The 24,009-nt window shown below is 37.2% G+C and overlaps 1 protein-coding gene across 1 annotated transcript in view; it reads right to left on the bottom strand.

Annotated features, from left to right (window-relative positions):
* FAP (fibroblast activation protein alpha) overlaps window positions 1–24,009 on the bottom strand; it is a 91,859-nt gene that overhangs the window by 29,412 nt on the left and 38,438 nt on the right. The window contains exons 9-16 of the mRNA XM_003405998.4: window positions 22,995–23,149; window positions 20,401–20,504; window positions 18,006–18,141; window positions 14,295–14,339; window positions 7,491–7,595; window positions 7,322–7,392; window positions 4,915–4,968; window positions 2,480–2,604 (exon numbers count right to left, since the gene is read on the bottom strand). Of these exons, the coding sequence (XP_003406046.2) occupies window positions 2,480–2,604; window positions 4,915–4,968; window positions 7,322–7,392; window positions 7,491–7,595; window positions 14,295–14,339; window positions 18,006–18,141; window positions 20,401–20,504; window positions 22,995–23,149 (795 nt within the window). The remainder of the gene's footprint in view (window positions 1–2,479; window positions 2,605–4,914; window positions 4,969–7,321; window positions 7,393–7,490; window positions 7,596–14,294; window positions 14,340–18,005; window positions 18,142–20,400; window positions 20,505–22,994; window positions 23,150–24,009) is intronic.

The raw sequence follows: 24,009 nt of genomic DNA, 5'->3' as shown, positions 1-24,009 counted from the left end.
AGAGTTTGAAGTTACATAACGAAGCTTTACTCTTAGTCCTAAAGGGAAAGATTTCAAGGTTTTTCCTATGATGGCGCAGTGACTCATTTTACTGGAGCTTCAAAAACACCAGATGATGTGGGGCTTCCCACACAGTATATTTTTTGCTAAATGGGAAATTACCATACTGCTGGAGAAGAGTGAGTGGTGGAAAAGTCAGGCGATTCAAGTTCTAGAAAGGACTCTGCCACCAACTTTTGATAAGAGTTTAGTCGTTGAGTCCTTATCTCTTCAGTGAGCGCTTATGCTCAAACAGGTATACAGGAGGCCAAAGTGACATAAAATATGGTGTAGAGCATTGAGAAAGTTAAAACATTATACAAATCCAGAATGCATGTAAATGTAAATGTGTAGGGTCACTGAAGTCTGTATCATCAAATATATCAGCATAAAATGAGGTTTTTTTTTTTTAACATGTACAATTCAGTGACATTAATTACGTGCATCATGCTGTCCTACCATTACTACTACCCGTTTCCAAATTTTCTATCTAAAGTGAGTTTTTGGTAGACTTTGTGAAAGGAAGCAATGCTTTGATATTGCCTAGCATCTACACTCATTTGGAAAACATTGACTGTCTATTACATATTAGCCATTCTTCTTGGTCTTATGAATATAAAGTTTAAAGAAATCAGCCCTTGTCTTCCAGGAGAGAAAGATGAACAGATGACTCAGTGTGGGTAGTTCAGTGATACTATATACCTGGCATATAAGCTTTCAATACATGCTGAATTAATACATAGCTCGGGTTGAACAATATTGCACATAATTTAATGTATACCTTTAAATGTCATAACCACAATCAGCACATATGATCATGAACAATAATCTCTTAATATTTCAAAGATGCCTCTGACCAAACATTTTGTGAAAGTGTTGTATCGAACTGACATCTTGGGCCATCCTGAAAGGTGCATTTAGGTCAAAATGCTTATTAATTTCCATGCAGTCAAATGAGCTGTGGCTGAGGTTCTGGGCCAGGCGACTGGGTGAGAGAAGTAGCATTCATTCAGATTGGCCTTCGTTCTGGGGAGTAAAGGGAATCTTGGGGACCTCTGCCACTGAGCAGGGATCTCAAACCAGGCTGAGATCCTATTTGTTCCCTAGTCCCACCCCTCTGGGAGCTGAGACCAGAAACAGGAGAGCAGCATGCATTTTGTAGCTCTCCTCCCTCCCTGTAGGGGCCCCTCCTTCATCCCCACTGGAAACTCAGGAATTAACTGGGGAGGAAAGCAGAGATACATTGATTACCTAACCTAACCTGTTTTATTGCTTGCCAAATGTTCAAGATATAAATACGATGTTCTTTGTAAAATAAAAGTATTTGTATAGAAAATATTCACTGAAATGAACACATGGCCTAGTCAAGCAGAAAATGTTTTGTATATTTTACCTATGATTTTAAGAAAATTTGAATGAATTGCTTATGTTCTCTACTTTTAGAAAAGACCTACTGGATGATAAAGGTTCATTTCCATCTCCATTGAAACTACAGTTCAAAGAATCATTGGTTTCCAAGGGACCTCAGGTTTCAAAGCCATCGTTCTTTTCCCTGTTTGTAGGAGTTTGACATTTCTCCAGGGAATTGGGGCTGAAGTCCAGCAACCATTTTATCAGAGACAGCTTCTTTTTATAATTGTTTGAATCCTGCTGCATCTGAACATGTTAGTGTCTGCATGCAATATCATGCAGACATGCAACTGTGGAACGTGGTGGTAGGGGGCAGAGGATTAGTCAACACCTGTGCTGATGTCCTAGCTTTGCTGCTTCCCAGCAGTGTGAACCTTTGGCAAGTTCCTGACTCTTATTTCCTCAAGTGAATAATGGGGATAATAATACCTTCCTACCTTCCTTTCAAGTCCCTGGGTGGTGCAAATAGTTAATGCACTCAGCTGCTAAATGCAAGGTTGGTGGTTTGAGTCCACCCAGAGGCACCTCTGAAGAAAGGCCTGGAGATCTACTTCTGAAAAATCACCCATTGAAAACCCTGTGGAGCACAGTTCTACTCTGACACACATGATGTGAGTCAACTTGATAGCAACTGGTTTTTAATCTTCCTTTCATTTTTTTTTTCTGTAATACGTAGATGAGATAATGTGGATAACCAGTATCCATTGCCATTGAGTTGACTCCGACTCAAGGTGATCTCATGTGTGTCACAGTAGAACTGGGTTCCATAGGGTTTTCAGTGGCTAATTTTTCAGAATTAGCTCTCCAGGCCTTTCTTCTGAGGCATCTCTGGGTGGACTCAAACCTCCAACCTTGCAGCTAGCAGCAGAGCACGTTAACTATTTGTACCACCCAGGAACTCCAAATGCAGATAAAGACCCTTGCAAATATTAAGTGCTCAATAACCAGTGGCTAAGAGTCAGATGGAGGTGATAAGGACAATGACAGTGGCAGTGGGAATGGCAGTGCTTGTGTTAGGTCCGTTACCTACCATAGCAGACGAGTGCATAGTACTTGGCATAGTCACTGAAACTTGCTGTGTAATACTGACACCTTTCTTTCCTTAGATGGCACGTAATGCACTTCTTGCTTGGAGGATAGCTTCCAATACTAATTCTAGGGGGAAATGAAAATAAAACTGAGCTGAAATTTTTTGTGTGTTTATGTGTTTTAGGCGAAAGTTTACAGCGCAAATTAGTTTCTTATCCAAATATTTATACACTAATTGTTTTGTGACATTGGTTGCAATTCCCACAATATGTGAGCACTCCCCCCTTGCCCTCTCCACCCTGAGTTCTCTGTGTCCATTCATCCAGTTTTCCTGTTCTTCCTGCCTGCCTTCTCGTCTTTGCTTTTGGGCAGGTGTTGCTCATTTGGTCTTGTGTACTTGATTGAACTAAGAAGCGTGTTCCTCACATGTGTTTTTGTTTATTTTATAGGCCTCTCTAATGTTTTTTTTTCTCTAATGTTTGGCTGAAAGTAGACTTAAGGAGTAGCTTCAGTTCTGAGTCAGCAGGGTATCTGGGGGGCCACAGTCCCAGGGGTTCCTCTAGTCTCTATCAGACCAGTAAGTCTGTTTTTTTTTTTTTAATTTAAATTTTGTTCTATATTTTTCTCCCACTCTGTCCGGGACCCTCTATTGTGATCCCTGTCAGAGCAATCAGTGGTGGTAGCCGGGCATCATCTAGTTCTTCTGGGCTCAGACTGGTGCAGGCTGTGGTTCATGAAGTCCATTAGTCCTTTGGACTAGTATTTTCCTTTTGTCTTTGGTTTTCTTCATTCTCCTTTGCTCCAAATAGATTTATCTTAGGTGGCCGTTTGCAAGCTTTTAAGACCCCAGATGCTACTCACCAAAGTAGGATGCAGATAGTTTTCTTTATGAACTATGTTATGCCGATTGGCCTAGATGTCCCCTGAGACCATGGTCCTCAGCCCTCAGCCCCACTAATTCGGTCCCTCAGGGTGTTTGGACTAAGCTGAAATTTTGAGACTGTACTTATCAAAATGTGTTACTCCATGTAGTGGCTGCAACAATGGGTTCAAACACAGCAACAGTTGTGAGAATGGTACAGGACCAGGCAGCGTTTTGTTCTGTTGTACATAGGGTCACTAGGACTCAGAACTGACTCAGCAGCACCTAACAACACAACAACGCTACTCCATGTAAAATAACTAATTTACATATTGACATCAAACTCACTCAATATTTCTGTTGCCAATGTTATTTAAAATAAGGGTAATCACAGTATTTTGATGCAGCCTGATTTTTTATCTGTCTCTGCCTGAATAGGCACAAACCTCAAGGGAGAAGTGTCTGTAGTTTTCCTGGAGTGGGAGAAATAGCTAACACCTCAAATGGAAGTGAGTCACTTCCCATAACCATTAATCTCCTACACTTTATGGGGTTTTAGGGAATTCACAGCTCTCTGTCTTCTCATCTCTCTTTTCTCTACCATGGTAAAATATACAAAGGAAAACCTGGCAGATCATCAAGAAAGAGGCCCCTTTTCTTATTATATGTCTGGAAAGGGAAATTAGTAATAAGTAGAGTAATTGTGAAATAAGAAACCACGGTTCTGTACATCCTTTGCCCTCTATTCCTCCTGGTGGGAAGTTTGGGTTCACAGAAACTCGGTCTGGGGATGCTTCCTCTGCACATTCCTACATAAACCAATCTGCCCTACCTCACTGGTCCAACACTTTCCCCAGTAGAGTTTTTGAACTGGATTCTTAGTTTTAATATATATATTCCTGGGCCTCACCCCAAACCTGGAGAATGAGAATCCCATTTGAAGGAGACTAAGAAGTGTTTAAGAAGTGTTAGGAGTCCCTGGGTGGTGCAAACAGTTAATATGCTTGACTGCTAACTGAAAGATCTGAGGTTTGAGCCTACCCAAAGTCACCTTGGAAGAAAGGCCTGGAGACCTAAAAAAACAAACTCACTGCTGTCTAGTCAATTCTGACTCAAAGGGATCCTAAGGTACAGAGTACATATATTCCATAGGGTTTCCAAGGAGCTGGTGGATTTGAGCTGCTGACCTTTTGGTTAGCAGCTATAATTCTTAACCACTGTGCTACCAGGGCTCCAGAGACCTACCACAGTAGATACTTAATAAACACATGCTAAATGAATGTAAGTCCTCAACTACCTCTAAGTTTGTTATTTAGTACCATGTTTATATCAGCATTAGAACTTCTTGGTTTTTCCTTTTGAAAACAAACATTTTGACCTAACCAACATTTTTTGGTTGTATATTTTTATACTGATGTAGTATACAACATCCTCTGAATGTTTTCTCTTAACTCATAAATGATCTTTTATTATATTTCAGGCCTTAAAAAATATTCTACATCCCCTGAGAACTCTGATATTTTTTATTCAAATATCAACATGTAAAAATAAGAGAATGAATCGACATGAATTACCTGTAGATATTTCTTCTTCCAGGATAGCCTTCAAATTCATTGCTGGAATAAAACCTGAAAATATATTGAGAAATTATTAAATGAGCATTGGTGATTAAATAACAGAATTGATAATATCAACATTTTTTTTTCTTTTGAAAACAAACATTTTGAACTGGCCAACAGTTTTTGGGTGTATAGTTTTATACTGATGTGGTATACAACACCCTTTGAATGTTTTATTTTAACTCGTAAGTGATTTTGTATTATATTTCAGAGAAACCCAATGTAGTGATATTATTTCCACTCTTCTATCAATTCATCTGAGTATCACAAAGTAACTGGTTTTTGTTTTTCTCCCCTCCCAGAGATAGCATAGTAGGGTGTGAAAGATTGAGAATAATGAAGATTTGGTTACCAATTTTTAATTCTCTGGACTCTTGGGCAAAGTCCACGTACTACTTCCTCACTGTCATAAAACCTTGTTATCCCCAAGTAAAATGAAAAGGTAACAGAATACAACTCATTCCGAGTATTAAATTCATCTTCTGAACTCTTATCCTCCTACTACTATTTCACATGACTCCGATCATCACTTTCACTTGCGTTTCCCACATCAACTCAAACTTCTGTGACTAAAACTACTCAGTCTCTTTCCCAAACAGCTCCCTGCAGTTTTCTTGCAATCCGTCAAAGGTTCCCAATTCTCTTCACCTTTACAATTTGCAATAAAGTCCACTTTCTCTCTTTTCTTCCCTTTTCCCTCAGGCCCAGTAACTCACCAGTCTTGTTGAGCCCCCATTCTGTATCTGGCTTTCTCTCATCCATTCAGTGACTGTGTTTTTAGCTTCTGCTCTGTGTCAGGCACTGTGCTAAGTGCTAAGGATGTGAAAAATAAGGCATAGCCTTGTCCTCAAAGAGTCTACATTTCATTGCCATTATTCTAGTGCAGGCCTTTGTCACCTCAAGCCTAGATTATGACCATTGCTGAGTCTACCTGCCTGCAGTCTTCTTCTACCTTCTAAACATAACATGCCTGAAATTACTGTCCTGTATTTTCATCTTTCCATTCCTCCTACTCAAGTGATTTCAATGGCTGCTCAACATAATCTCCAAATTGCTTTGTTCACCATTCAAGGAATTCCATAGATGGACACTAGGTTTCTGACAGGCTTTCCTCCAATTAGCCTGAACTAATCATCTCAGATTTCATTCTGGAATTCCAGTCAATGGCAGGCAGATCATGAATACTATAAGCATATCCCTGAATTTCGACTTTATTAGAGATGAGGTGAAGTGTCATGGATTAAATTATGTCCCCCCAAATGTGTGTATCAACTTGGTTAGGCCATGATTCCTAGTATTCTGTGCTTATCTTCCATTTTGTGATTGTAATTTTATGTTAAAGAGGGTTAGGTGGGATTGTAACACCACCCTTATCCAGGTCACATCCCTGATCCAATGTAAAGGGGGTTTCCCTGGGGTGTGGCCTGCATCACCTTTTATGGCTGAAGAGATAAAAAGGAAAGGGAAGTGAGCAGAGAGTGGGGGACCTCCTACCACCAAGAAAGCAGTGCCTGGAGCAGAGCACATCCTTTGGACCCAGGGTCCCTGCACAGAGAAGCTCCTAGACTGGGGGAAGATTGATGAAAAGGTGGACAGAGAGAGAAAGACTTCACCTAGAGCTGACACCCTGAGTTTGGACTTTTAGCCTACTTTACCTTGAGAAAATAAACTTCTCTTTGTTAAAGCTATCCACTTGTGGTATTTCTGTTATAGCAGCACTAGATGACTAAGACAGGAAGGAACTGTACATTCTTAATTAGAGAAGTTTAATCATAAGTGATCATTTTAAGATGATTTATTTGTGTACAATGGAGTAAAATAAAAGAGGCCAGAACAGGAAGAAAGAAGCCTGATATTGAGGTTAACAGTAACAGTCTTAGATTTAATGTGTTCTGCATTTGAATCCTAGTTCTACCACTAACTGTGTGGCCTTGGCTAAGTTAATTAAAATTTCTGAGTATCAGTTTTGTCATCTGTAAAACTGGGATAATCATTTCTACTTCACAGTATCTGGTGCACAGTAATTGCTCAATATATGATAGCTGTAGAAAATAATTTTATACTTATGTAATAGTGAATAACTATAAAAGAGCTGAAAAATAAAGTTTGCCTTTAGAACTAGTTATTATTTTAAAGAGTTTATCCTTTGTATATAAGAAGAAAAATGGCCACCTACTAAATATTCTTCCCAAAAGGAAATCTTGTTGACTAGTCATTAAAGAATGTACCATCTTAATGAAATCACACTGAACTATAGAGTAAGTAACAAATAAAAATATTCTTAAACAAGAGGTGGTGCAATATCATTTACACATCCACCAGTGCCAATTAAAACCTGAATGGTGTAGCGTGCAATACTTACAGTGAATCCTGTGTTACTCTGAATATATATATGGCCTCCCACTTGCCACTTGTAATTTGAATAGCATTTTCCTATAAAAAGACAAACATTATGTTGTGTGAAGCTCAGCGTTATTTGAGCAACTTCAAATGAATGATCTTTGAGGAGATAAATCTTGGAAGGAACATACCACAGTGTCTTTGATATAGTGAATATGTTTGTAGCCATCCTTGTCACTAAATATTTTGTAGTATGAAATGGCATCATAGCTGAAAACTGGTGTTGAAACAAAGAACTGGAAGAAATTAACAGAGGTTATGTTCAAAAGACAAACTGAACTGGAATTACAGTTGTTGTTGTTAGGTGCCGTCGAGTCGGTTCTGACTCATAACGACCCTACGGGACAGAGTAGAACTGCCTATAGAGTTTCCAAGGAGCAGCTGATGGATTTGTGCTGCTGACCTTTTGGTTAGCAGCCGAGCTCTTAACCACTACACCACCAGGGCTCTGAATTACAGTTAGTTATATTTAAAAACTAATCTAGCATTTTGTTTATAGGAATCAGAATGCCTTGCCTCCCACACTTTCTACTACTTACATCTGAAATTCCATTTTTCCAGATAGAGAGCTTTTCTAGTTACTCTACTAGGCATTTGTGCATTCCAACCACTGCTCAATGGCTACCTGCTTATCTCTGGATTTATAATGCTCGATTTGATTGAATTTCTATGCTTTGAGATTATGGGTTTTTAAACAAGAGTTAAAAGAATCACAAATGAATGTTGATATTTAACCAAGCCAACTTCAAAATTTTATATTTGACCAGAGTGTGACTGTCAATAAGGTTTATAGCTTCTTTAATTCTTGATTTACCTGATGCCAAGTCCCTTATACCAATGATACAATGAAGACATTTTAAAGATAATCGACTAGAACCAAAGTTTTTAATGGGAGTAGGGGGTTCTGAATGTTGAGAGAAAAATATTTTAAAAGCAGGGCTTAATCCTGAGTAGGAAAAGACTTCATTGCCCTTCTTTGACATCTCCTGGGGTGTCCACCGAGCATCCAATGGCAACCACCTAATGACCCAAGAAGCCTCAGACACTCAGCTCCAGCATTCACTGGAACAGAGTAAGCCCCATTTCAACATCCTGAATGGTATGAATAACTGAAACCCTGCAGAAGTCCTCATACCAAATTTGAGCCACTAGTTTCATATGTTTCTCCCATTAAATAATAAATCGACTAGTTTTATGTTGCTGGTTTCTTTCTTTCCTGGTCACCTGGTGACCTATAACAGAGAAGGTAGCAAAGTTGTGAGAGAGCAGCATGAGACAGCTCGTGCAGAGTAGATAATCCCAAATCAGCTCTCTTCTCTTGGGCGTCCCTCCACGTGACAGTGAACCAAGACCTTCAGCAACTTCAGAGCTGTGCCAAGCAACAATAGCCAAAAAACTACCAGTGTCTTTCAGCTTTGCCAGCTGAGATCCAGTCTGGACCTGTCTTTGAGCAGGAGCAGGGCAGAGGAGGTCATTGTAGGCCTCTTTCCCATTGGCCCTGAATATAATCTGACACTTGGTGCCTTTTTGAACAAATTGATGATGATTTCCCTTAAATTGATTATGATTGCATGATATTAAAATGCAACTTATCTAATATGGTATCTGTAGTGGACTGAATATTATTAGCCTCTAAAAATTCATGTCCACCTGGAACCTCAGAATGTAAACTTATTTGGAAATAGCGTCTCTGTAGATGTAATCAAGGTAAGGATTGAGATGAGATCCTACCAGATTAGTTGGACCTAAACCCAATGACTGGTGTCCTCATAAGAAGAGGAAAGGACACAGCAGGACACACAGAGATACAAGGAAGAAGGCCATGTGAACATGAAAACAGAGATTGGAGTGATGCAGCTACAAGTCAGGAACACTAAGGAATGCTGGGAGCCACCAGAAACTGAAAGAGGTAAGGGAAGAGTCTCCTTTAGAGCCTTAAGAGGGAGAATGGCCCTGCCAACATCTTGATTTTGGACTTCTGGCTTCCAGATCCGTGGCAGAATAAATTTCTGTTGTTTGAGGCCACCCAGTTTGTGGTAATTTGTTATGACAGTCCTAGGAAATAATACAGCATCCTAAGTCTTATCACATTGGCATGTTGTTGTTGTTGTTAGGTGCCATGGAGTCGGTTCTGACACATAGTGACCCTATGCACAACAGAATGAAACACTGCCTGGTCCTGCGCCATCCTTACAATCGTGGTTATGCTTGAGCTCGTTGTTTCAGCCACTGTGTCAATCCACCTCGTTGAGGGTCTTCCTCTTTTCTACTGACCTTGTACTCTGCCAAGCCTGATGTTCTTCTCCAGGGACTGATCCCTCCTGACAACGTGTCCAAAATATGTAAGACACAGTCTCACCATCCTTGCTTCTAAGGAGCATTCTGGTTGTACTTCTGAGACAGATTTGTTTGTTCTTTTGGCAATCCATGGTATATTCAATATTCTTCGCCAACACCACAATTCAAAGGCGTCAACTCTTCTTCGGTCTTCCTTATTCATTGTCCAGCTTTCACATGCATATGATGCGATTGAAAATACCATGGGTTGAGTCAGGTGCACCTTAGTCTTCATGGCAACATCTTTGCTCTTCAACACTTTGAAGAGGTCCTTGCAGCAGATTTGCTCAATGCAACGTGTCTTTTGATTTCTTGACTGCTGCTTCCATGGCTGTTGATTGTGGATCCAAGTAAAATGAAATCCTTGACAACTTCAATTTTTTCTCCGTTTATCATGATGTTGCTCATTGGTCCAGTTGTGAGGATTTTTGTTTTCTTTATGTTGAGGTGTAATCCATACTGAAGGCTGTGGTCTTTGATCTTCATTAGTAAGTGCTTCAAGTTCTCTTCACTTTCAGCAAGCAAATCTTCAACAAAATGAAAAATAAAATAACAAGAAACTTCCACCTCCTCACATGAATCCTTCATTATTCATTGAAACCCATTGCCATCGAGTCAGAATATGAATCCCTCATTAGTTTCATTAATAATAAGACCAGCCTTGGTAAGACTCTGTGTATTGGGACTAATGCCTCTAAGTAAAACCGGGGCAAAATTGAGAGCCAAGGGGGCCAGGAATAGGTAACTCTGATTTGCAATTTTGTGTACGGAATTTTATCACTATAGGTCTTTGACAATGTCATTCTTTCATTTCAGAATGAGGTGTTGCCCTCTTAGCTAAATGATAAAATACTAGTGACCACTTTACAATACCTCCCTCTCACCCCACAGTGTGAAAGATAAAAGCTAATTCTAAAAACAAACAAAAAAACTACTACCATCTAAATTGTCCTAATCACTAACATATAGTGCCTTGGGCACAAAATATTTTAAGGTACCACAGTTAATAAAACAAACAAACAAAAAAATTCCTTACACTTGCAGTTATTTTTAAGGGATTTTAAGGTTTTCTTTTTCCTAGATTAAAACTTAAAATTTCATTTTCATTGAAAAAAAAATGACAGGGTACAGTATTATGTTTTAAGATGTCAGAATCAGGCAAACAAAAAGAATATTTCTGCTAAGCAAAGACTGTTATCTTCTTCTCCCCTTTCATTGCACACATCTGAGACAGCAAATTTAGATGAGCAGGTAGCTTGGCTGAGGTAAAGAGAGTGTGAAATATTTCCGCATTCACTTTGCCAAAGCCAGGCCCATAATGCATTCAAAGTGAGCACACTGGTACTCTAAATAAACACACGACTAGATTGTCCTCAGTTTTTAGAAGGACTCTTCAAAGTTTGCTTTATCACGCTTAGAATTTCTGATAAATTGCTCATCTATATGTGAAGTGCAAAAGCCTACTTGAAATATTTTACCTGCTAGATAAGATTATTTACCAACATATAATATCTTGCCATTGTCGATAAGTGACCTGAGACCCTACGTATTTAAGGCTGATGCCTAACCTGAGTCCATACCCGGTCAAAAGTACAGATTTTCAAACATTAAGTAGAACCTTCATTTTTCTGAATTGAGGTATTTTTTGCCAATAGCCTAAAGGAGGTGTATTGTTTTGCTTAATTATTTTAAAATCAAGTGTAGTTTTGCTGTCTAAGCTTTATGTTTTTAGTGCTTGTTCTCTAAATTTAGGAGATTAAATACTAGGTTCTTTGACTAAACTCTCCTTTTAAGCTGCTCTCTACAGAAAAAAAAAAAAAAAGGACAACACAGCAATTTTTATTTATTTTTTTAAAAATGTATTTTGTTGTTGCTGTCAAGAATATACACAGCAAAACATACACCATTTCAACCGTTTCTACATGTACAATTCAATGACATTGATCACAGTCTTCAAGTTGTCCAACCGTTCTCAGTCTGCAAAAAGGCCATTTATTTAAAGTGAAATTGTATTATTCTTCTGATCAAATACCAAAGAATAAGTTTGGTTATCTCCCCAAATTAAGACACTGAGCATCTCAGTGCTGAGCAGGAAAGGGAAAGGTGAAGTTCTCAGGAAACCTGTTTGCTAGTTCTATGCCTGCCGCTAACAGGTCAGTTACTCTTAGCAAATCATTTAATCTCACTTATCTAACTCATGCGTGATTTCTGAAGATCTTTTTCAGTTTAAACCTATTTGATAAATTCTAAAGGAACTACTTCTCTAAAATTGTTTTTTAAGTTTATACTAATATGCCTAACTCGTACACTTTATTTAAAAATCTTATACTTGGACAGACATCCAAAATGTGTACATGTTTCTAGGTTGCTTCTGGTTAATTTCATAGTCACTGGTTTGATTACAGGTCAAAGGAAGCTACACACGATATTATGACATATGAGTCATGACTGTATAAAGTAGCAACTTAATTTTTCTCAAAAGACATGCCAGGACTTATAAAATCTAATGAATGGCCCCTTCAAAGCAGTCACCTTGGGGGATATGAACTTACTGCGGAGAGCAATCATTGCTCAGGTGTTTTGACAATTCCTACTCTGGAATTTAGAAGGTTTACTGACTATTGGATAAACCTTAAGAGACTGGGATCAGTGGATAAGAATAATTTGTTTTCAATAGAATTCTAAAACTATAAACATTGAAATGATCTAGCACAAAATCACATATCCCAGATAAATATCTCATTTATTCACTAGGCTTCCGATTTCCTGCAGGGACTTCATCTTCTCTCAAAAGATAGATATGTGCCTCCACTGAGGGTATTTGAGAGACTGTTCTGCTGCCTTAGAAGGCAATTAATTTATTTATCCATTTATTCATTCATCCAGCTAGTATTCGGCGAGGATGTGAGGTTGGTACTATTCAGATTTGAAAAATTTGATAAGCTACAATTGTTGACCTCAAAATGCTTGTAAATAGGAGAATTTCAAAGATGCGTTCTAAAATATTGCCAAGTGTCTTGAACATTGGCAGCATTTTCAGAATAAATGCATATGGATCCCCAAGGTAATATCTTTGAAAGGATTATTTGTATCATTGCTGATATATTTGTAATATTATACCATTTGTATTACTTTATAATAACTCTAGTTATATTATTATCATGGCGAACACAACTAAAGTAAGTTTTTGAGCATTTTTCCTTCCCTTCCTTTTTTTACTGGAAAATGTTTGTAATGGGAGTGAATTAGGAGGTTAACTTTTCCCTTTCCTTTTAAGTTTTCAAAAACCGATCCTGGAAAATACCTTTCTGGAAGGTGACTTTCTGATTGATAAAGAATCCAGAAAATTTAGAGAGTCCCGTTAGTTCACTGCATACTGCTAATTTTTCTTTTACTTAGTACAGTGAATTCAAATAGGACTTTCCTATTTTTTTCCTGAATTATGCATCTATGCTTGTTATCTCATTACTTGAGAATGTATTTTACACTTACTGTATATAATTATTAAAATAATCAGATTATAACTATCTCTAACAAGTTGCCATTGAGTCAATTTATAACTGTCTAGTCATTGAATAAAAGTAAAGTCTTCTTCCTTAATTGAAGACCGAGTGCAAATATAATAGCATTTAGGCTGAAAACTCTAGATCCATAAAAGTATGCAATGAAGAGTTTTTAATATCGGAAGATTTATACTACTTTACTATTTACTTTCTCCTTAGCCACTTTAAGTTTGAATTTCTACAAAATGCACTGTTTTAGAGTTGACTTCAGAAATCTTTATTATCTTGGTAGCCATGGGTTAATGTGTCTCCTTCTTCTTTGCATAATGTGTCTAAATCTCAGAGAAGTAGCTTTTTTTTTTTTCCTTAAATGTGAGTTGGATTCAATCATATGTTTTTGAAAAATTGCAACATCCACACAACATTCACTTATTCTTTGTCTTATTTTGTATTCTTCATATAGAATATATGATACAATCAACATTCTCCTAAAGCATGGGTTTTTTCCACTAAAAATCTTCAGGAATTACCGAGTAAACTTGTCCCAAAACTCCATATGTAAGTGATCAAAAACCATAAAAAATATACATTTTTCAATTTGATACCCATTTACCTAAAAACTGGAATAAAAAATATATATATATATGAAATTCAGTTTAGTTTGTGCAAAATTTTATGAGTAGGCTGACTTTAAATTACAAGGATACTCGATCTATTTTTCTTTTCCCCCTGGATTCCAAATGGCTAAAAATTATGAAGATGGTTTTAGGCAGATTAGTGATAGTGTTCCTTTTAGAAAAATGGTCTTCATTGTATTTAAGAAGTAATACTTCGTGTGGGCGTCAGGGAGTCAGTTGAAAAACATTAAGATTAAGACATGAGGAATATGATTTGTTCTCAATAGCCACTCCAAATATAGACATTCAAATTATCTGGCACAAAGTCACTTAAGGAATCACTACCTTTGTGTTTTTTACCTTGATATTTTTTCTATGAAAAAAGTAGTGCCAGTTTGGATACATTTCAAATAGTCCTTTGATAGCTGAGAACTGTCAAGTTTCATTAAAATATAAGGAAAAGATAGCAAAACCATACTCCACCAGCCCATCCAGTTCTGCTTTCTTCTATGTGCTCCTGGGTCTGAAAGACAATAGATCATATTGAGCTTAGTATTAGAAAGACATTTTTTTCCTAAATATAATCACAATAATTTAATCAGTTAAGCCACCTTGTCAGAGTGTACCGTCGTTAGTCAACTAACTTCAAACTTGAATTTACGGGTACGATATTAAAATTTTTGTACACATAAACAAACAAACAAAAAAAAACCAAACCCAGTGCCATCGAGTCGATTCTGACTCATAGCGACCCTATAGGACAAAGTAGAAGTGCCCCATAGAGTTTCCAAGGAGTGCCTGGCGGATTTGAACTGCCGACCCTTTGGTTCACAGCTGTAGCACTTAACCACTATGCCACCAGGGTTTCCTTTGTACACATAGCTAATCTAATAATGATTCTGGCCTTCCATGAGGTGACTTGCAATTATTACATCTATTAGGGACAAGTGTGTTATAGGTAAAAAAGAATTTTACAGTGCAGTTCAGATTAAGTTCTTTCTTTTCTCAGTCCTATTAAATAGCTGGAAAATTTTAAATTAGCACTGAATTTTATTGTGGTATTTATTTCAGCATAATACAATTGATCATTTATTTAACTAATATTTACTAAGCCTAAAAGGACTGATAATTAGAGAAGGAATTGCATTCCTTATAGAATTAACAGCATAGAGGCCAGGGCAGCTTAGAAAACCACAAGTGGTTCAATATGGCTGAAGTGAAGGGTGACTATGGGGAAGAGTTAGAAGATGAAGTCCCAGAAAGATCTTGGAGAAACTGCTATGCCATCCTAAGAAGACTGGACTTCTCTTGTAGGTAAAGCCTTTGAAGGATTTTGAATTCACAATTCAGAGTATATAATTAAGAACATAATAAAGAGAATGGATCAGAAGTGGGCAAGATGGAAGGAAGCAAAGAGACAAATTGGAAAGCTATTGTAATGTTTGTAAGAAGAATCATACAGACCAAAATTAAAGTAGTGGTAGTGAGGATGTAGTAAAGCAGATAAGAGTCAGAGAGAGTTAAAAGTTCCAACCCTCAGAAACAAATTTCAGAGTTACTGGCAAGGGGTAACATGAACCTCTGGTGCAGACAAAAATCACTCAAAGCAAGTAAGGACAGCATTGTGACAGAGACTGCAATATCATCAGCAAGCCATTTTCTTTTCTTCCTAGGGCCACAGCTAGACTACATTTTCTAATCCCCCTTCCAGTTTGTTGTGGTTATGTGATAAATTCCAGCCAATAGAGCATGAGCAGAAGTGACAAGTTCTACTTCTAGGCCTAGGCTAAAAAACCTCTTATATAGAACCCTCCATTACTTTTTCCAGTCCCCAGCTGGATGTTGACGCTCAGGTTTGAATAACCTTGGGATAGCCTTGAAAGCCACTGGATGAAGATGGCAGAAATGCCATCAGCCTGAGTTACCATGCCTCCCCCCCACCATACTCCACTTACCTGGGCACACTACTGGATGGTTACATGACTATGTAATGAATTTCTACTCTATTAACTCAATTAACTATTGGAGGTTTTTGTTATTGTTATAGCAGTTAGCCTGCCTTGCAAATAAATTAATTTGGGTAATACTAAGATGTCTAGAGAAGTGAGAAGAAAAGCTGGAAAGAAAAAGATCAGTCAGTGAAACAGAAGGGAAACCATGAGAGAGTATGCTATCACAAAAGGCAAAGGAATAATAGATTTTAAGTACAGTTTGAACTTTCTCCTTCCAGGCATAAGCCAATGCCTTAGAGTGAACAACACAAGATTTGTAAAAAAAATAGTGAAACTTTTTTTATACAGTATTTTTAGCCATAAAAATAAAATTAATCTTAAATCCCTTTTCAGAGGAAGAAGAATGATGTGAATTATTTTTCTTCCCAGGACTACCAATTTCTTAATAAATATCACTAATATAGCTATTTTACAAGTAACTATTGCAAGTTGTCTTTGCCTCTTTTATTTTGTATATGACTCCAAATGCGAGCGAGGTGTTGCTAGGTCACTTTACCTTAAATACTATTTGTTTTCAAAACATATGAACATGTGCCAATCATTAGTGTGGTGGCTCAAAAATTCAACACTGAATTGTTCTTAAATCTGAAATGTGTCCCATGGATTTATTAGATTATTTGTCTTGAAACAGAGATCATTTAGAAATCCTAGGTTATCCAAACCTGGTATTCTAAATTTAATGCTTTTTTTTTTTATTGCCATAAACTAAAATTTATATTCCAAGGAATTCCATAGTTCATTGAATGAGCATCTTAAATGTTCTGTCAGTTTGGATTCAAGTTGTCTCAGATTTTGATAAATTAGAATTTCAAATTCCAAAGAAATCACAGTGTTTAACTGCCTAGTTTTAGGAGCAAAAAAATTGTGTCTAAATGATCAATCTTACAGTTTTCAAACTAATAAAATTAAAGCAATAGTTCCCAATACTCAGATTCAATGAGAAAGTAAAAGATCCATTCACCCAAAGCTGACTAATCGGATCAATGGTTTCTAATTAGCCAGCATAAGCAAGATTAGTCTATCTTTTTCTGCCTATGATACTGAGTTAAAGCCAAAATCTTCCTGCTTTGTATACCAAGATATAAATAAGATAAAAATAAGTTTCTAGCATATCTCATCAAAATTAGTCAAGCCTCTTACAGACACAGTAGTGATTTAGAAAATATTTTTAGCCTGAGCTATGTTGACTATTATAGTCCTGATATATTTCCAAACAGATTCAGATGACTTTTTCCCTGCAAAACATAATGTCCTAATTTCTAGATGGAATTTAGTGATATACTTTGATTGCTCTGTGCTTTTTTTTTTTTCCCCCTACTTTATAAAATAGGCTTATTCTATGTTTGGGTTAATGAAACATTTCTTCATAATTAGAAGCCTCATGAAATGTACCCATCAAGTTTCCTATTTAAAGAAAACATTTTGTATTTCTTAGTCTCTAATATGAGTACTTATGAACAGACTTATTTTAAAGCTTGTAGACTGGTGAAGTCATTCTCTGACTCATTAATTCAACAGATTATGTTGGATTTGAGCAACAGAAACAATTAAAACTCGACAATAAATTCCTGCCTAATTTCAAGCTCTCCCCTCCCCAAATTAGTATAGTCTCTTAAGAGAACAAGATCGTTTGATCTGGTATGTCATGTTGTCTGTTGTCCACTTTTGATTTTAGAATGGGAATATTTGACTTTCTTTAGATTATATCCACCTTTTTTGGAATTTTTCTTTTTTCAATTTTGACTTGAATAGAATGTAACCCATTTTAATTTCTTCTTTGGTTCTTTTGTATAGAACATAGCTATTTCCCTAATAGACCAGTCTATCTTCTCATTTTCATTCTTCTTCTTCTTTGTTTTTTTACTGCCAATTTTATAATCTCAAAAGGATGGGTTTCAATCCTCATTGAGAATCAGATGCCTGATTCTCTCAGTGTCACATTGCTTCATTATTTTTCTCTATTCAGGTTCTAGGCTAAAGTCGCTCAAAAAAACAAGGAGTATACTACTTATCTGATAAAGATAATGGATCCATGAATAGAGAGGGCTTTTTTGCAAAGCATTTAGGAATTGAGAACAGTAATTCTGGTTTATAATACAAACTGTTAGCTATAAATAAGTCTCCATAATTGTACTTTCATCTTCAGAAGCACACATCTGTGATTTTAATATACCTACCTTTGGACAGTCCCATATCTGCCAGTGTTCCCTAAAATCACATATAGACAATACTGACACATTCTGGACTCTTTTTAACCACTGCAAACATACTCGGTCATCAGTAACCCACGTGAGCCAACTGAAATAATAATCACTGCAAATAAATCAAAACAGACAGTCACAATCACAAGCCAACATCATATTCAAATAATTTTCTAATTTTGCTTTCTAAAGAATGTATATTATTTGTTCAGTAGATGAAGAAGGCAAGGCTTTCCTTTTCTAGAGAGTTTAAATATATCTGCTGAATTAAAAAAATACCTATAAAAGAGTTCATTCATCTAATGAAATTATTTCATACTTGAGTTTTCTCCCCACTTCGGAATTTTATGTCTTAGAAAAGAATTTAAGACGTAAGGCCAAAGCTACTGGTCAATCTGTAAAGAAAAAAAGCGTTAAATTGGCTATTTTGCGTAGGTAAATTCAATTTTTCACTTTTTAATTAGTTGAGAGACAGCCCAGTATAGTGGAAAGACCAACTTTCTCTCCAGGCAGGTTTGTGTTTGAAGCTAGGTTTCAGCTGTGACCATGGGCAGGTGTTCAAATTGGGGTTAGTGTCATAATTAGAGATGATATATAGGAAATAGCTCAAATAGTGTTTGGCACATACTAGGTGTCAATGAATGGCAGCAATGATTGCTTGGCTCCAAGGATGAACTTGTATATAGAGAACACCAACGTAAATGAATCAGAATTTTGGATATCAATGTAAAAGAACCCACAGAGCTGGAAGGGGTTTCAGAGTCAAACCCTGGCTTTATCTACAACTAGTTATGTGATGTAGGGCCAGTTACTTAACCAATCTATACCTCCTTCTATATCAAATGGAACTAACAATATTACCAGTTTCAAGCATTGCTGTAAAGATTAGCTAATGTGCCAAGGTAAGTGCATAAGAACTACGCCTGCTACAAAGTGGATACTCAAAAAAAGGTTATCATGGTGCAGGAGCCCTGATGGTGCAGTGGTTAAGCATTCAGCTGCTAACCAAAAGGTCAGTGGTTCAAATCCACCAGCTGCTTCTTGGAACCCTATGGGGGCAGTTCTACTTTGTCTTATAGAGTCGCTATGAGTCAGAATCGACTCAACTGCAACAGGTTTGTTTGTTTTTAATTACTATCATGTTGCTAGTACTTTATAGATGCTCAAACAAGCCTCTTGACTGCTTCTCTCATGTTCTTTCCACCATTCTATTTGTCTCCTAAGGAGAACGACACTCTTTTTTTTTTTTTCTTTAGTGTTGTATTCAGTCAAGTTTTCATCAACTAGATTGGGGTGGGGAGTAACAGACAATTTTTTAAAATCACAATCATTTTTGATTATCCAAGAATGGATTCACCTTGACCAGGCCTACCAGGGGACTAGGATGGAGTCTTTTCCTTTTTCTCCATGAGGCTCACTCTCCATGAGGCAGGAGAAAAGAAGACGAGCCTTGGGCTGCTAAACCCAGTTGCTGTGGAGTCGACTCTGATCCATGGTGACCCCATGTGTGTCAAAGTAGAACTGTACTCCATAGGATTTTCAATGGTTTGGAGGTAGATCTCCAGGCCTTTCTTTTGAGGTGCCTCTGGGTGGACTCAAACTTCCAAACTTTGGATTAGCAGCTGAGCGCTCATAAACTGTTCTTACAGCCCAGGGACTTTTTGGGCTGCTAAGGGTTGGGAAGTGCTAAGGAGGCACACAGGCAGAGTTAAGGGAATCCCTCCCCTTTATCCATGTCAATCGGAATGGCCACAGAAAACTGGTGTTGTAGCTGGAAGGTTGCTGTCACAAGGATTCATCAGACAAAGCCTAAGTAGGGCACCATGCTGGGGAAGTGACAATGTTTCAGGTCACTGTCTGTCTACAGTTAATTAGAAAACAGGTAATTTTAACAATCAGATAATTGAGAATAGACTGCGTCGCAGTGAAAAATGCTAATATTTGTAGAGGATTAGATGATCTTCTCTTGTTTATATGCACACATGATAAGCGTGTATCCACAACCGTGGGTCTGAGAGAAAACAGGCCAGGCTTGAAAGAAGTCAGGCTGAGGACAAGTATAAATTTTACTATCTTCCTGCCAGTCCCAGGTTTACATTTGCATATCTGAGGAAAGTATTATTTCGACTGAGGTCACCTTTATATATGTGAAATGAGTAATTTCTAACCACCATTTTAAGAAACTTATTTGTGATTTTCAAAGTTGTATGTATTTAACTTTGCATGATTTTATCTGTTTACTTATAGCATGCACATTATAAACTCAGTAGAAAAGTAGTGTAATCCCTGATTAAGAAATTTCAAAGTGTATTAAATTCACTTTGGTGGGAGGCGGGGGTGGGGGGCGGGTGGGAATCTGAGATTAATTTACCTTGAGGCTATCATTGCTGGAACTGGCACTTCTCTGGGACCTACATGTCCAGGGTACGTGGTATCGATAATAAATATCCGAACTACAGGGTTCTTTGCCCCAGCCTGCCAAGAAAACGGAAATATATAAACTCGTGAAATTCCAATTACCACCAACATTTTAAAGATACTTCAGGAATTTGATGTTGTTGTGTGCTGAAGAGTTGATTCTGACTAAGACCTACTGTATAGGACAGAGTAGAACGACCTCATAGGGTTTCGTAGGCTATAATCTTTACTGGAGCAGATCACCAGCTCTTTCTCCCTCGAAGCCACTGGTGAGTTGAAACTGCCCACCTTTTGGTAAGCAGCTAAGTGCTTAACCGTTGTGCCACCAGGGCTCCTTTTTAGGAATTTAGGCATATTTTCTAAGCTAGTAATGTCAACCACGTTACTTTTGAAAACATTCTATCCATAACATGCAGGGGCAATTACAAATATTACATCAACCAGAGTGAAGACGCATATTTTAAATGTTTAATGGGAGAGCTTTGATTGATAGGGAAAAATATTTTGGATATAAAAATATAGTTCTGTGATCAATATTGCTCTTTTCTGATTTCCAAGGGAGATCTGTCCCATTATTATTATTATTAGGGTAATTATGATAATAATCCTTTCACCGTGTGCTAATGGGAGTGCAGATGGGGATTTGCTTTGGGAAGAGAGTAGAAAGAGGAATAGATGCTTTTGTCCTATCATTTGGTCAAGGACAATCAGTGAACAATCTCCTAGCTGGTTACATTACTATTGCTACCATACCCAAAAGATTGGAGAAATTTCAAATAAGGTGTCCATGGGATTTACAGCTTTCTTGTTTCCTGAAATTTACATGACAGTACAACTCATGCCCAGACAGTTTCTCTTCTACTACAGAAGAAGAGAATCTTACACATGTAATAAAGTATAAATCCACAAAGTTTAGGTACATAGTCTTAAATGACTCAATGTTGTTCATATTCATCTAAAGAATTGTCCAGTCTCTAGTCTCTCTTAGGACCTCCCTTTTTCACATCCAGGTCTAGCTGGGCCTTCTGTAGTTCTTTGGAGTCATCCTACAATGCCAGACATTTCTCTCAGCAAATTTAGTTTGCAAAGAAACAAGCAAAATTTGGGCCCCAACTTCCCTATCAGTGTCAGTCACTCTTCAGGTCTGGCTTTTCTCATCTTTTCCTGTTCACACTGATCCCCCCAAAGATCAAGTTCTACATCTTGGGTCCCAAATATCACACGTCTCCTTTCAGACTTTCTACACAGCCATTGAGAGACCACTTATCTAAACACTCATCTATCCGTTGCCTTTTCTTAAATGACTTTTAACATATATATTGTTGTTGTTGTTGTTAGCTGCCATTGAGTTGGCCCTGACTCATGATGAACACATGCACAGTCCTGTCACATCCTATGATCAATTGCAGATAGGATCATTGTGACCCACGGGGTTTCCATTGGCTGATTTTCAGAAGTAGAGCACCAGGTCTTTCTTCCTAGTTGTTCTTAGTCTGGAAGCTCCACTGAAACCTCTTCAGCATCATAGCAACACTCAGCCTCCAGTGACAGACGGTGGTGATTGTGCACGAAGTGCGTTAGTCAGGCACCAGACCCAGGTCTCCCACATGGAAGGCGAGAATTCTACCATTGAAACACCAATAATCTCAATGTAAATATTAGACTATCTGTAACTTCTACTTTTGTTGCTATGGTCACTTTGGCTTGCCTCAGAATCCACTCACGTGTATGCCACACTTATCCCATTGTTGTCACATATAGGGATTCACTGGATCCATCCATGGCAGTGTTCCCCTTGACAAGTAAAAACAATAGAGACTAAAGAACAAAGGATCACATTCTAACATCTCCTTGTGCAAGAGGAGAACTCATGCTCTGATACCCCTCTTTCAAATTTCTCGTCTAAGAAATGATTCTACGATGCTTCTCCACTGTGACCTGGCCATTCTCCTATTGCACATACAAGTCTTTCTCCAGACATGTGACTGATTGAAAAGTATGTTTACCGAGAACTCTAGAATGTTAGATGTGCAAAGAACTTTGGGTTCACACCATGTCTAATTTCCCCGAAGGAAGACGCTGAGGGTCACAGAGTTTACCTGCCTTGTATGTCCAGAAAAGACTGTAACTCCTGTCTGAGTCTACCTGACAGGAAGACCAAGTTCAATATTTTTGCTTCCCATTCTAGTTCACATTTACATGAGAATTCAAGAGGGAACTGCAAAATAGACTTTACCCTGAATTTGGTGCATGAAGTATGAAAAAAATTAAAATTAAGTTAAGCTTGTTTTTCCTTCATGATCTAGACCATATGTTCTTCAAAGATTCTGCAATGGATTTTGCAAAGACTTCTACTTCATCCAGTATAACCAGATGTCCAAAGCAACAGATGTCTATATAAATAATAGAGCACAGTACAATGTTTGCCTTACAATACACAAGGATAAGAAGCTCTCCAAACTTGTTGATCCCGCCTTTATTCATTGTAATGGTTGCTCATTTTGACACTAGGGAAATAAAAGCATCTGCTAAAAGTATTCAACATACCTTTGGATATGGAATATTTATTGTTCTAGGATACTGTTCATCTCCATAATAGGAATAGGCAATAACTGGTATATCTGTATCATTAAATTCTGCATAGGCTAAAAATTTTCCATTAGGAGACCACCAGAGAGCATATTTTGCAGCAAGCATTTCCTCTGAAAAATAAGTATTAGCATATTAATTACAATTATATTTTATTTTTAAATTATTGTGAGCACTTTGAGATATCTATTTATTGGTTAGAATAATTTATTTAATGTGACTGTGGCATATGCTCCAATTTATTTATTTAAAAATAAATAATTTGGGTCAAAGAGGATAGTTTAAACTTATATCTCATATCAAACATCAATTACTCTGTTAGGAATTGACACTAATGAGAAATGCAATTTTTAAATATTAAACATCACAGCAATCATAACTTTTCCTTTGAGGGCAGCTTCTCTTTTTTTATAGTCACCTAAACTAGCAAAAACAATTTATTCTACAGAGTGACATAGACATTGATATTTGAATTTCTCTTCTGGGAGTTATTCTTTTTAACCAAGGTTGAAAATAACCAAGTTAGGTTAGCTGTATTTTTTAATACAAAAGTGAGAACTAAAAGGCCTTTTAAAATCCAGTTAAGCCCTTGACAGCATGAAATTATTATTTTTACTTTTTTTTCAATCTATTTTATTATTAATATTTTAATTATAAATACATGCCCTGGATTGAGGAAAGAATTCATGAGTATCAAAAAATAAGACAGCTTTTTCCACAAAATAATATAGACAAATGATTAGTTTGTCATTAAAAAAAAAAAAAAACTGAGAAAATGTACTAATACAGGACCTAAGGACCATATACTTCCTGGAATATAAATTATTACTACCATGTTATCTATAGTGTTTATGCAAATAAATTCTACAGTCTTCTGATAGCAAGATTATGTTTTTTTTTAGAATATGCAGGTCCTGTTCGTAACCTGAGCACGGCTTTCAGAAATGATAGCACTTGTCTAAATAATATGCCA

Source organism: Loxodonta africana, chromosome 6 (genome assembly GCF_030014295.1).
Source record: "Loxodonta africana isolate mLoxAfr1 chromosome 6, mLoxAfr1.hap2, whole genome shotgun sequence".
In the NCBI taxonomy this organism is placed as follows: Eukaryota; Metazoa; Chordata; class Mammalia; order Proboscidea; family Elephantidae; genus Loxodonta; species Loxodonta africana.
Note: the sequence above shows the minus strand (reverse complement) of the source record. Positions and strands in the feature narration are given on the sequence as shown.